This window comes from Perna viridis, chromosome 3 (assembly GCF_037379345.1).
Source record: "Perna viridis isolate PV_CMFRI_1.1 ecotype Kerala chromosome 3, ASM3737934v1, whole genome shotgun sequence".
Lineage (NCBI taxonomy): Eukaryota > Metazoa > Mollusca > Bivalvia > Mytilida > Mytilidae > Perna > Perna viridis.
Window position 1 is genome coordinate 1,139,876 of NC_142447.1, and position 14,002 is coordinate 1,153,877.

Sequence of the window (14,002 nt, forward strand, 5' to 3'; positions counted from 1 at the left end):
GTATTTGATTGACTTGTAATACTGAACTTAAAGTCAGTATTAGATTGACTTGTAGTACTGAACTTAAAGTCAGTATTAGATTGACTTGTAGTACTGAACTTAAAGTCAATATTTGATTGACTTGTAGTACTGAACTTAAAGTCAGTATTAGATTGACTTGTAGTACTGAACTTAAAGTCAGTATTTGATTGACTTGTAGTACTGAACTTAAAGTCAGTATTTGATTGACTTGTGAGAAAGCACTGGAAATATGTCTGGGTTAGATCTGAATTCATTTTACATTTTGGAACATGTCACTTATGGTTCTTTCTTGTACTGCATAGTTAATTTTGCCTGACCAGAGATCAGATTCTCTAAACAACTTGCTGGTTATTTGAGATTAACCTTACTTATGTTTCATCCACAAAGAAACTCAACTGAGGATTGGAGTTGTTCATGACCAAACTCTATATTCTTGCTTGCTTAGCTTACATCTCTTCAGACCATCTCCTCATCTGATTTGTGTAGTCAAAATGTTAACCGGTAGAACTAGAAAATCTTGCTTATATATACATAAAATTGATTATTTTTTCCACAATCTGAAATCTATTGCATGTATTACATATATTTTTTGCTCTTAAAATATGTTGGTTTTTTTTTAAATCAAAATCACTTGCCTTAATTATTTATAGAAAAAACAGATTTGAAGCCAACAATGGACGAATTCAACAAGCAGACGATATGTTGGGCTGTCAAAGTTAGACAACTCTTGGCTAGTATTCAACAAATGAAAGATTTAAAACCGGGATTCATCATTAGTATGTATATTCAGTATAACTTCACAAATAAAATCAGGGAACCATAATACCTATACACTTTCAACCATCATTAATGGGTTAACTCTTACAGCTAGTAGAAATCTTCTAATTTTGGTATTGATGCATATATGTTAATGAGTCTTTTTTTCTGGAGATGACAATGTTATTTGTGGATCTCTTTATGAGGAAATACTGTTCCACCAGTTATCAGGTTGTTGTCATACAGAAATCTTCCAGTTGTTGTCTTACCTGTCATTGATTCAACTTCATGGTGGCCCATTACGTTCTCTGTATCACTCATCTTTTATTTACAAGATAATCGTAAAAAATGTTATCAAGTTGAGTTTGTTAACACTAATTTCACATGAAAAATTTTTGCACTCATAATTTTTTTGTTGAAAGTTGTGCTTGATTCAAGCTCAGGATTGATTTTTCTAAAAGTAGGCATTTGAAAGAATTAATCTTGGTAATTGCATTTTCAATAGATTTACACAAAGCACTAGGTGTGAAGACCACAGACATACAGACTCTATCAGACAATGTTGAGCCTACAGATGAACTTACAGATTCTGCTAGACCAGTTTCGAAGAAGACTGTACATGAAGAATTACTTCAAGTAACGAGGTAATGAGATGGCTATTTCTCATTTGTTGAAAAATAAGGCATTAATCCGGTTTGCTAACTCAATTTAAATAATTTTATAAAGAGACAGTTAATTCAAATGATTTTTGAGGAATCTCATTTAACACATTTTGCTGTTAATCAACGAGTGATGGTATATTGGAATCACCTTGTCATTCAGTTCAAAGTTTGGTTGCAATTATCTAAGCTTCCAGTATACAGTTTTATTGAAGGAATATGAACTTGTTCAAAAAAATAGATCTGAATATTTCAGCTGTTGTTAAATTGAGATTTTTTTGTTATTGTTCCACTCCTCAAAAGTGCTGTAGTCAACCAAATTTGTTCGTATTTCGATCTGTATTGAATTCCTGTGTGAATTATTATAACTTTATTTCAGTGAAAAACAAAACACAGCAATTGGTCAGTTTCCAAGAATGGTGAGGAAAAAGAAGGCAACTGATTCTCCCTACAAACCTAGCACATCTGTATTGGTAGGTGTATTCCCTAATTAAAAGATGTATGTTGTGTGTATGGGTTTGCTCATTAAATACACAAAATACATGTTAAAAGACCTGCTCTCAGTAGTATAATAAAATTCTCCTGCAATATTTGTCATTTCTCAGGAGTGTAAAAAAGAAAAAGTAAGCTCAAACTTCTATTATAACACACTCTGTTGATGTTCAGGTATACTTTAGTGTATGATGTTGCAGATCAAACAAAACTCATGATATGTAATTTGACATATTGAAACTTGAAATACTACATTCTTAGAAATAAGGTTGACTTTCACTTTATATTTTGACAAATTTTAAAATATGCCTGTTGGTAAAGACGGGGGGAAATATTTTGGATTGTAAGGTCTGTAGATTTTTTTTTAAGTTTGCTGCAACAACATTTCATTGTGGTTGATACCTTGGTAACTATCTTTCATAGTTTCCTTTGGAAGAAATAACGGTCTTCATAAAACATTGTCTTAAGATGCCATTTGTAGGATATGACCTTGAAAAGCCTAGGCTGTAGTGTTGTTATATGCAAAAATTGGGATCATTTGAATTCAGATTCTAGACCCATAGTCAGAGGCTTATGTTATTTATAATGATTCTGTTTTCTTTGTTAGCATTTAAAATTGTTGAAACTATGATAAATTTGGTTAAGCATTATTAAGGTTGAGAAAAAATTGTCCAGTTAACATCCCTTTAAACCGAAATTATTTCTGGCTAAGTACATGCAAATCCAGTACCTATCATTATTTCTTTTGATATTTTTGCAGGCTGCTGCCAAGTATCTACAGTCTGAAGCAGAGAAGTGGGAAGATGATTGTAATCCTATTGTCAAGGTTGCCAAGGAGATGTCAGTACACTTAAACAATATGGCTGACTATACTAAAGGTGGAGGTCAAATCCAGGTGAGTGATGGTGGATTATGAAATTGAAAGTTTTCAAAGATGCAGCAGTCCTTTTCACAAAAAATTGTAAGTGTAAAATAAGTCATATTGTATGATGCCATAAAAGAACAAAGTACTGTGATTTCATAACTGAAAATTCATTTTACACTTATGAATTTTTGTGAAAGCGAACTACAGGTGCTTGATATATTTATGGTAAAACTTGTTAAACAGATGGGGAAAATACCTGTTTTTCATCTTTCATTTCAAATTAAGATTTGATGTTTGGTATATCATCACATTGTACTGTTGTTGAGGAAACAAATAGTTCTAGTATAGCACTACATGTATCATCAAACTGTCTGATATCTTCAGTCTATTGCTAATGCAATAATACCAGACAATATTGCCAATTTCTAATGACAGTGTTATAGCTATCAAATTAATTGTGACATCAGCAGTAAACAGAATATCATTAATTTTGAACCTCTTGACCAACTATCATATCGTGTTCAATCAGACTCAGAGTGATGCCTTCAGTCTCAACTTCAAAACTGACATTCTGTTATTTGGGAAAGTCACATGTATGAATAATATAACATGTCATTAGAGATTGGTAAAACTTAAAGGTAACATAGAAATAGCCTGAGATGAAAAAAAATATCAGGTATTCATACATTTATATGTTTCAAACTGCACACAAACATTGTGTGAATTCATGTTACTTCATTGTAGTTTTGTGAGTAACTTTATCTTAGAGTCCATGGAATATTATTCAAAAATGTGTAAGGAAAAAAAATTGCAGATTGTAAAAAATAAAAGGAGATTTGAGGAGAAATATTTTATTATGAAAGTACAAAGTCATTGATATTAATTAATCAGGTACATCTACAAATTTCTTAGCAAGCTCTGCAAAAATAAGTTTCATGGCATCGTCAGGTTCTTCTAAGGCATTTTCTTTTAATATAGTATATTGCATGTATTTTAAAACTGAAAGCAAATTTTCATGTAACTGTTGAATTGTACCTGGATCAATATTTTGTAAAAAGTTCAAGATTCCATTGTGCTCATCTACAACTGTTGTTGGTATTGAGATAGTAAATTTAGAATAATCTACTAGGGTAGGGAAAGCATACTGAAGTGACTGGTTTCCGAAAGTGACTGGTATGCATCCACTTGTTATTGAATCATAGAACGATTTTCTCGTCGGGGAATCACCAGGGGGCTGTAGACAGAACACTGAATGCTGCATCCACATCACTAAGTTTTTATCAGTTTTTCCATCACACCCTGTTACCTCAAAGAATACCATGTTGATTGGTTTATTTTGATTTTTGTATTCTTGATATGAATATTTTGTTTTGTATAAAAACTGGTCCATTATTTTACTTCTGAAATCATTCTTGTATGACATCCCTGCTGGAAGGAGTATGTAAACATCTCGTTGATTAAGATTACCAACTGGTAACCTGTTGTCAATTATATTTTCTGGTGCCAGATGTATGAATGAAGGGTATGGTATGACAATGATTGACTGGGAAGCAGTTCTCATGTAATCATTGTAGTTTAGATTTGTCTCCCTTTCTATTGCCAGAAAAGTGATATTTTTAGTAACATTATACTGTAAATAAGGGCAAAATTCACCGCACATTTCTCTGTGAATCATGCTAATGGTTGAAAAATGAGGCTTCCCTTCTTTGAAATATTTTTGTGACTGCAAAAAGTCTGTAAGATTTAGAATCAGTTGTTCACTTAAGCTTGTAAAGTAGTATTTGTTATAAAAAATACAATGTGTGCCAACGTAAGCTGGTACATAAAATATGTCTGCTTCTTCTGGATTGAGGGTACGGAAAGTACTGTGCAACAGTTTTTTATGAATTATGACCTCCAGTGAGAATTGATCAGTGTTTCTGATGGACATTTCACCATTTTCGCCAAGTTTCATCAATTCATCACCCATTCCATTGCTTTCTAGGGAAATGCAGTTGGTGTACCCATAACGTTGTTTAGCATATTCTACAATATCATCATTCATTGACGACGGCAGATCATAAACAAAGATCTTGAGTTCCTTGTTTATAGCTGTGTCATCTTTGGAAGAGTTCCAAAATTGTAGTGATGTTTCCCTAAAATTATGTTTAAAAAATTCTTATTGAGTCTTAAGATAGATCATACCAAGATTTGTCTCAATTTTCTCAGGGAAGATGTTGGTTGTTTGTGGACAAAGTACTTATCTGACAACTGTTAATATTTTTAATGACAGGTAGAAAATTAAGGGTGACATAACTTTGTTCCTAGTTCCTTAAAAAAAAAACAACTAATATTCCATATTTAAGACAAATTATCTCCCCCTTTGAAGAGACTTTATAGAATAAAATGTATGTTATTTTTTCATTTAAAATTTGTTCTCTAAAATTCTTTCAGAATTACCAAAAAATTAAGTTTTTAAAGTATATCAAACACTGTTTGCTCATTTTAACTACATGTATTTCTATATGAATTTGCATGATGGCCATGCAAAAAGATGCTCTATGCAGATTTCAGATAGAGGAAAACAATTTAAAACATGCTGAAATACTTATTTTAGTTTTAAGAAGTATATAGACCATTAGATTTTAATTAAGAATATAATAATGCAAAATTCTTTTATCATTGAAGGTTGATGAACTTTTTCAAATTAATAATTCAGAAAGTTGAGGTATCTATGGAATTTTTGATTCACTTAAACATAGGGACTTAAAGTTCTTTAATGATACAACAATCAGTTTGGACGTTTTGTGGGGGTTTTGTCCAAAAGATGTTCAAAAGTGAAAATGAAAATGTATTGGACTGATAAATATCAAAATGTATTGGACTGAGAAATATCACAATGTATTGGACTGAGAAATATCAAAATGTATTGGACTGATAAAAATTTATTAATTCACCACTCCTCTTATGAAACTGGTAAGTAAAAAGAATTTTCAAAGAATTTTTCCCCTTTTGGAAAATGAAAAGTGGACTTTTCAGTCATTATCTATGTACTTTCAATTAAACAGTGAAATCATACATAGGTTGTGTATGGTAATGATTTTGTAAACAGAAATTAACTCAGTAAAGTATGTTAAATATTACTTACGTAAGAACAATGAGCCCAGTGAAGCAGTAATATAGGATTCCCTTCATTATCATTTTCCTGAGGCTGTTCTGAATTAATTTATTCAGAAAACTTGACCTGCTAAATTGTTGTTGAGTTTATTTACCAGAAAATCTTGAGTTTTAGTGATAAAAAAAATCCAACCACTTATATACTTGATCTCAACTCTAGGCCTGGTAATTATTTTTTTATATAAGTATATGAGACGATAACCTTGCAGTAGGTGTTAGCAGTAAATTGGTCGTAAAAATGTTGATGTTTTTATGAAAAGGATAAATAGTTTGCATAAATGAATTGTAAAAAAAACAATTGTTTATTTGTCTTAAGTGTTATTGATTAAACAGCAGCTTGGGACTTAAAAGATTTTAGTGAAACTTGGTACACTTGTTAAATGAGACAGTTGGTGTTTTATGAGACTGTTATTGGTCTATCAAATAGTACTTAATGTTAGAATCGATTAACTGTAGGATAAAAACATCCACACCTAATCTACTTCTATGGCTGTTTTACACCATTTGATTGTGAAGGTATAATGAAAAGAAGGCTAGTCATGACTGGTTATAACTGGATAGTTTAAGAATGTGGTTCAACCTCTTAGTCTCATAAAATTATATTTAATGAATTTTGTTATCCAAATTTTGGTATAAAGTCTGTCATGATTTTATTTATTGGTTATTCGCTGTTACTAAGATATAATTTAATTTCAGAAGCAGCATGCTTCCTGATTGTATAAAAAATCTGTACATCATCTTATAGACCAAATTTTGTAATGTCTCTGTGACGTCATCTACCTTTTGATATGATTTACTTGTTGAATTTTGATACTAAAATTAAATTATAAGGAATGACTTTTGTATTTTTTTTGGTCTATTTGAAATAACCTAATTGCTTATGGTGCACACTATGCAGGTTATTTAGTGTGCACCACCTGATTGAGGTTATTTTTTTCATAGACCGAAAAAATATTTGTTTTGTAGAACCATGAGGAGTTATTGAGGATAGCCAAGGTTGTTGCTGAGAATGGAAGAAAAATGATGAAATTTGCTGAAATACTCTCACAACATTGTGTTGAAAAGAGGTATGGGCTGAAATCAAGCTAATGTTTGTTTCTATGACAACTATGTATTATGTTAGTTCTGATTATGGTTATTTGTTAAACATATTTTACTCTGGAAAAAGAAAAACAAAATATACACATGAAGTGTTCTATGATTCCACTTTCCCATCACCTGTGCCATTTTGGTATAGGAAAATTGATTATTATGACCCACTTTCCCTTCGACAAGTAGAAAGCTTGAATTTTTGAAGTTTGGGAAGCAAATTTCAAGTGTGGGAAAGTTAATCTCCGTTTAGAGTTTTCCCATGGAAACCTAGAATTTTGATAAGTTGTAGAACACTGACATGACAACAACACCTGACTGAAATGATCTGGAAACTATCATTGCTCCCTTTACAAGTCCAACTCAGGATTACTAGGGTAAAACTGCCGCCAAAAAAATGCATGTGCAACAGGTATTTCATTTGTCAAACAAACATTTTTCTTTTTCCCACACATGGGAATCATCCACAGTACATAGGCATTTACATGTATATGTCACACATGTGAAATGCATGTGCCTTACATATGCAGATGTGTGGCATTTTTGGCAGTATATGGTTACTATTAAATGTATGTGTGTACTCCTTATATTCTTTACAGAAGGTTTGGAATAATAGATGTTTTTCATTGTCGATTGAGATACAAATTTTCTTAAAATGTCCGTTGCAATTTGAAAATATTGATTCCTGTATGTAAACTCTGATTACCAACAATATCTTGTAAAATTGTGAAAATATATTGTTGATATAAGTACTTTCACAATATATTGTAATAAAATATTTGAGTTAATGTTTATTTTGTAATCACAGTACAGGCAGAAACCTACCCAAGTTAAAATTATCTCCCATTTCATTGTGATTTTTATCTGTCGAGGAAATGGCTGCAATAGGCCGTTATTGGTTCTGATACGGAAAATGATCGAATTTGAACAACATTCACATGTTGATAATATATGTCTGGTGAAAAGTGCTTTCTACATGTATGGTGAACAGGAAACGACAAGTGTAGATCGTGCCGTTTGCTTAACAGATTTGTAAAACGATGATTTCTTTGGATGGATAAGTTGTGAAAAATTCTTTTATTGGTGGTAATATGTGGTGCCCGGATGATATTTCATGGTTTAAAATTGGATCACGTGCCTTAATTGTATGGTAAGTGTTTCTAATTTCCTAGAAAGTAAAAATTGTTTTCCTCCAAAGTCGCATATAGAAGTGATCCCCTTAAACTTAAAATTTTACTTGAAGACACAACACACGTACATTATTAAGTAAACAAAAAGGGTCATAGGTTGTTATGTAGAACCTACATGTACTGTCCTATAGCTCCATTCTTGATTTCAATCGTCATATGGCAATCGTATCTTAAAATCATTCAAGATTAGAGTAGAATAAGATGATAGCTAATGAAGGATTCTTACATACTCACAAGATGACAAGTTACGATTTTGCCATTATTGGAATAGGTTCTATGGAAATTTTATGCTAAGAAGCTATATATGTTATATTCCGAGCACATGACAATTAGAAAGCTAGTTAAAGTTCGTCACAAGGTTTTGTTATAGGCACCATGTTTATAATTGAAGACGGGCCAGATTGTATGGTCTTTTTGAAAAAAAAAAAGTTCCAATTTCTGTGATTTTTATCTCATCCATTCTTTGAAAAAAAATTATAATCTGACATCAAATCCAAGTACACACATCCCCCTCCTGGCCCCCCTCCCGCAGGATTAAAATGGTTGGTGTCTTTATTATTAAACTAAATATACTATTTAAAAGTTTAATTTTGAACTGGAATTTTCTTAAAGTGCATCCACATAGCACAGTCACTTCTTTCTATCAATGATTTGGCTGTATTATCCACATATACCCTGTGAAGGTTTTTTTCTCAGGGTACATGTACAAATGTACATGTGGATAGTGATAGAAACTAGTGCATGCCTTTAATTTATTCATTATTTAACAAATATGATTGGCAATTGAAAATGATTTTTTCCAGTCCCCTAGTACTTCTTAAATATTAAACAAAGTACATGTACACTGAAACAACTGACAAGTATTCAGGCTTACAAGTAGTAAATTTCTCTTTTTCCTTAATGTTACATTTATTTAATATTTTCCTTGTTTTCGGTAATAGCATTTTCGTATCTATTATCTTGGTAGCATTTTCGTATCTATTAACTTGGTAGCATTTACATGTAGCTATACTTGTACATGTATGTATTCATGACTTATACACATATATATTTATAGTAACTGTTAACTATTGTAACTAAATATACATACATGTGTATATCATTTTCATACATTTGTAAATACAGTCACTCAGACAGTATTACTATATAATGCAGTTGTTATTTTACAGGGAAAGTACAGATAAGTGTCATAGAACAGTTTATGTTGGATTGGATCAACACGTGTTTATACCTAGATCAACAGCAATAAGAAGGAACATATTTATCAAATATGAGAAGAAGTCAAGAACTGTTTGGAACAAAACATGTTTAAAAAACGAAATAAATTCAATATTTATTTATCACACTGTTACTAATATGATTCCTCCTATAATTCTGGTTGAGTTTCTATTCACCAAATGAAAAATACAGAGTTATATCAAACTTGAATGTTGTGTTGGTACTTCTCTAAATTGTTCAGGTTTCTACCTTTACTGTCATATCAAAATGCTTTACATTCCTGTTGAATTTGAATTGTTTAGTATTAGGTTGCATCACACACTTTGCAAAAAGGATGAAACTTAAAGTAATTTGGATTGTGGGTATTATTATAGTATTTATACATGTACATAGATAGATACAATAATTTTGTTGAGAAAGAGGTGTGACAGTGAGATGCATACTTTCAGCTTTAAGGAAAGATTCATGTCTACACCAGATTAATTGATCTTAATAAAATTTTATAACAGGATAAAGAAAGGTTTGTATTGATTTTGGGGTTTTGGAGGAATGTGGTGTAGTCTTCTGACCAACCAAATTATGTCGCTATCGGGATGTTTCTTGGTGCCGCATCCTCTACACTTTGTGCACATGTGTACTGTCACTGCCTTTTCTATTGAAAGAAAAAATAATACAGCATAGTTTTAAATTTCGTAAACCATAGAATTAGAGACAGTGTGATTGTTACACAAACATAAGAAATTTGGGACTGAAAGCGTGAGAAAGGAATTAAGAGTAGAAGGTATGTAGTTTGCATATTTTGTCGGAGAGAAAAAATCTGCGACCGGAAATGTTTTAAATAAAAGCCATGTTCAACACTACCACAGACACCTCAAAAGCAAGAATTAATCAAATTTTAAGATTTTCACGAATAAAACTCCTAGTAAATAGAGTGAAAAGTATATTCAAATAATATTTGAGTAAATATCACTGATAGATGTATAATTGTAGTAAATCACTTTTGGTATTAAACCATAGCACTTTTTCGATATACACGTACATGTAACCTTGACCTTAATTGTTGACAAGCTTATTGACAGGATTATACAGGTAGACTTAGGTAAATGTATGTCATGTGTACATCAGCAAGCCTTCAATATCTTGACTCACTTAAATTTTTTTCCAATAATTATTACAGCTAGAAAAAATTCCAAATTTGGTATGTTGGTAGATACACGTTTGAGGGACTTGTGTATTTTTTCCTGATTTTTTTGGGGATCAAACATAAAGCGAGATCCAATTTTGTTGAACGTATCCCCACTCAAAATCATTTCAATTAAGATCTAGGCTTTATCTTAGTATTATTTGATACTGTTTTTGTAGATAATTTAATGTTTACTAATAATGTTCCTAACTTAAAATGAAAATAATAACTTTTTTGTTTAAAAGTAACTTTTAAGGTCATTAGCAATGGCAATAAACAACAGGATTCACTTTTCCGTCTCAACTAAATGAGAGGGTGATTTCAATTTTTCTCGTCGCAGTATGTTTCTGCCAAGGGAAATCACCCAAACTGGTTTCTTAGAGTCATAAGAAACAGAATCTTACTGGCAAGCTGTTGATTATCATAGTTTTTACTGTTAAAAAAAAGATACAAAATGTATATGTTGCAATTTTCTTGCCATTGGCGAACAGTTTAAAACCTGTCCTTGGTAGAAATATTATAATGAATGGTAGAAATGTGTTAGTGCAATGCTGTCAAGGAAGCATATTTTTTATGACATTTTGTTATATTATTTACAGGTTTGCCCAAGATTTGATGTTCTATGCCAACCAGATACCAACAGTTAGTACCCAGCTCAGTATTATTGCCAATGTACATCAAGGATCTACTGGGGATGGTGATGTAAGCTATTTCTGCTTAAAATTCTTTTCAAAGATTGATGATTTTATTTGAAATGTGACATATCTTTTTATACCCCCACCACATGAAGTGGCAAGATATTATATGCTCCATAAAGTTATGTGCCCGTCCCCTGATGGTTTCCAGATGATTTAAAAAAACAAAAAAAATTTGCACAGATGTTTAGTACTTTAAAATACAGATTAAGTTCAATTTTTAGCAAAATCCATAATGTAATTTACAAATTAGGCCATTTTGAGCATTTTGCCATCCCCCTTTTTTTCTCCATATTGTGTCAGGATATCATTTAATTTTTGATATACATAAAGAGGTTTTTTAGGCCACCTTTTGATAAATATATTTTGATGTGAAATGTTTTGCCTTCATGGAAGGCAGATCCATGCCATTTTTCATGGTTTTCCAATGATTTTTAGAGGGTTATAGGACATTATAGGACTTAGAACCCAAAAAGGGAGTTAGTTTATTACTGGTACATGTATATACTTTAGCACTGCTGTTAATTTAAACTATAAACACCCATTGTAATTCAGTGATTTATGCCTTCTAGTTTATAGTAACTTGTATAGAATGAAGTTCAGTTAAAACTGTCTTAATGACTTGCAGCTGCTGGAAAACAGCATCTGAGTTGTTAAAATGTCAGTTTTCTGTGTTTTAATCTCACCCTTTTGTGAGGTAAGGAAATCTCACATGGCTAAAATAGGAAAACTTCATCTCTAAAGTGAGAAAATGAGCTGGTATCCTGCATTTACCTGTTAATCATATGTACTTAAAACATTCATGATATTTGGTTCATGTGATATGTTTTTAGATTTCAGCAAATATTTTTCCTGAAGTTTGTCCATTTCCTGAAAAGGTACAATGTGTGGTGCTTGAAAATTGTTTTGCTATCTAGAGACAATTCACTACTTTTGTTTTTGACAGCTGTGTGTGAAGTATGCACATTACAAATTTATTCATGAGCACTGTCTGATTTTTACCATATTATCTTATAAAATTTAACCTCCAGTCACATGTAAGTATCTCATCAATTGAGGCACATTTTTATTTTGTAGACAGATCTTACCCATGTAGTAGGGTGTAGACAGATCTTGTAGTAGGGTAAAGTTACCAGTATTTTATTTATTTTCCAAGCCCTAAAGTTAAAACTCTGCTCAGTTCTTGTGTTCAGTTAAATAATAAAAAAAAATCATTTTCCAGTTTAATGATTTAAGACTTTATACCCCTACACATGAGTGGGTGGTATATTGGAAACCCTTTGTCCATTTGTCATTCTCTCTGTGCAAATTCTGTCTCAATCACCTTGGCTCCCAAGTGATGGGTTGATATTAAATTTAGTGTATTGCTTTATATAGATTGGGTATATGTTGTGAGTGATTTTTGGTACTGTTGGATATCAACTTCCTGTATGAATGGATGTGTGCCTAGTAAGCAAAAGTGTGCAACTTGATGTTTTGTTGGACTCAAACATCACAATATTTACACTATTGTTCCAGTAAGGTGTAGATATATATTGTAATAAGATGTCATTAATAGTTTGGTAAATTCATACACTACCTGACAAATCCAGATTATTGTTTGGAATAAAAATAAAAACATCAGTAAAATATATCAAAAATTAACAATCAATAGGTAGTTGGGATTAACCAAAATATGATAACTTGTGCCAAAATTAACAGTAAATTTGATAAGTTTTGCTCTCATTAAGTCTTTTTCTTACTGTTGTTCAGTGTTTCCAAATTGGCAATTAACTAATGCTTTAGTTCTCAGTGCAACAAGCCAAGTAAATGTAACTCTTGAAAATAAAGAAAATTGGGAATGTTCTGTTAGTGGCATGTGGAACCTAAAGCTTTTTTTTAGCTAAAAGTAGTTACACAATTGCGTGTAAATTAGTGATTAGAGAGTGTCCATATTGGTGTTCTGGTAGTTTTGTGTGTTATATGTTTTTTCCAGTGGGCCATTAAGTAGTGTTTTAGTACCACTTTTACTCTGCATTTTACTGTTCAGAGACAAAAGCTGATGATGAAAATCTTGTATGTTCCCCCTTTTTTGTAAACCAATAATTGTGGCTAGAAGGGTTTCGATCTTGACTTCTTTCTGTATAAGAAATGGGGAAATGTTCATGATAAAATTAATTATGATGAATAACTGCAATTCGATTTTTTTGTATTTGTTTAAAATAATTATCCTAATTTTCATGATAAACAAATAACAATAAAAATGGACCATTAATTTTTTTTTTTTTTTGCTAAGTAAGCATCTATATGAAAACTGAAAGCTTAAAAAATCATTTGTTACAATCATCAAACATGCACACTGAATATTAATATGGATTACCATTGTATTGACAAACATGGATTACCATTGTATTGACAAACATGCACACTGAATATTAATACAGATTACCATTGTATTGACAAACATGCACAGTGAATACTAATACGGATTACCATTGTATTGACAAACATGGATTACCATTGTATTGATAAACATGCACACTGAATATTAATACGGATTACCATTGTATTGACAAACATGGATTACCATTGTATTGATAAACATGCATACTGAATATTAATAGGGATTACCATTGTATTGACAAACATGGATTACCATTGTAGCGACAAACATGCACACTGAATATTAATATGGATTA

The 14,002-nt window shown here is 31.4% G+C and overlaps 2 protein-coding genes across 6 annotated transcripts in view; one reads left to right on the forward strand and one right to left on the reverse strand.

The window, feature by feature from the left end:
• The window catches only part of LOC148620578 (uncharacterized), a 35,754-nt gene that overhangs the window by 18,803 nt on the left and 2,949 nt on the right, over positions 1–14,002 (forward strand). Inside the window, exons 23-29 of one of the 5 annotated variants that reach the window (XR_015920912.1) lie at positions 672–797; positions 1,283–1,421; positions 1,816–1,909; positions 2,689–2,823; positions 6,916–7,016; positions 7,847–8,188; positions 9,398–9,527. Coding sequence is in view for 4 of the 5 variants with exons in the window: in XM_088574253.1 (XP_088430379.1) it covers positions 672–797; positions 1,283–1,421; positions 1,816–1,909; positions 2,689–2,823; positions 6,916–7,016; positions 9,398–9,629 (827 nt within the window). In the remaining variant the exon portion in view is untranslated. Of the gene's footprint in view, positions 1–671; positions 798–1,282; positions 1,422–1,815; positions 1,910–2,688; positions 2,824–6,915; positions 7,017–7,846; positions 8,968–9,397; positions 10,228–11,228; positions 11,332–12,157; positions 12,203–14,002 lie in introns of those variants that run through there. The other 4 variants (XM_088574251.1, XM_088574253.1, XM_088574252.1 and 1 more) reach the window with 4 other exon arrangements.
• Positions 3,677–6,155, reverse strand: LOC148620579 (uncharacterized). Its single transcript, XM_088573842.1, has 2 exons — positions 5,921–6,155; positions 3,677–4,928 (listed from the first exon to the last, which is right to left on the reverse strand). Exons 1-2 carry the CDS (start codon positions 5,971–5,973, stop codon positions 3,677–3,679), a joined length of 1,305 nt encoding a protein of 434 aa, XP_088429968.1. The 5' UTR covers positions 5,974–6,155.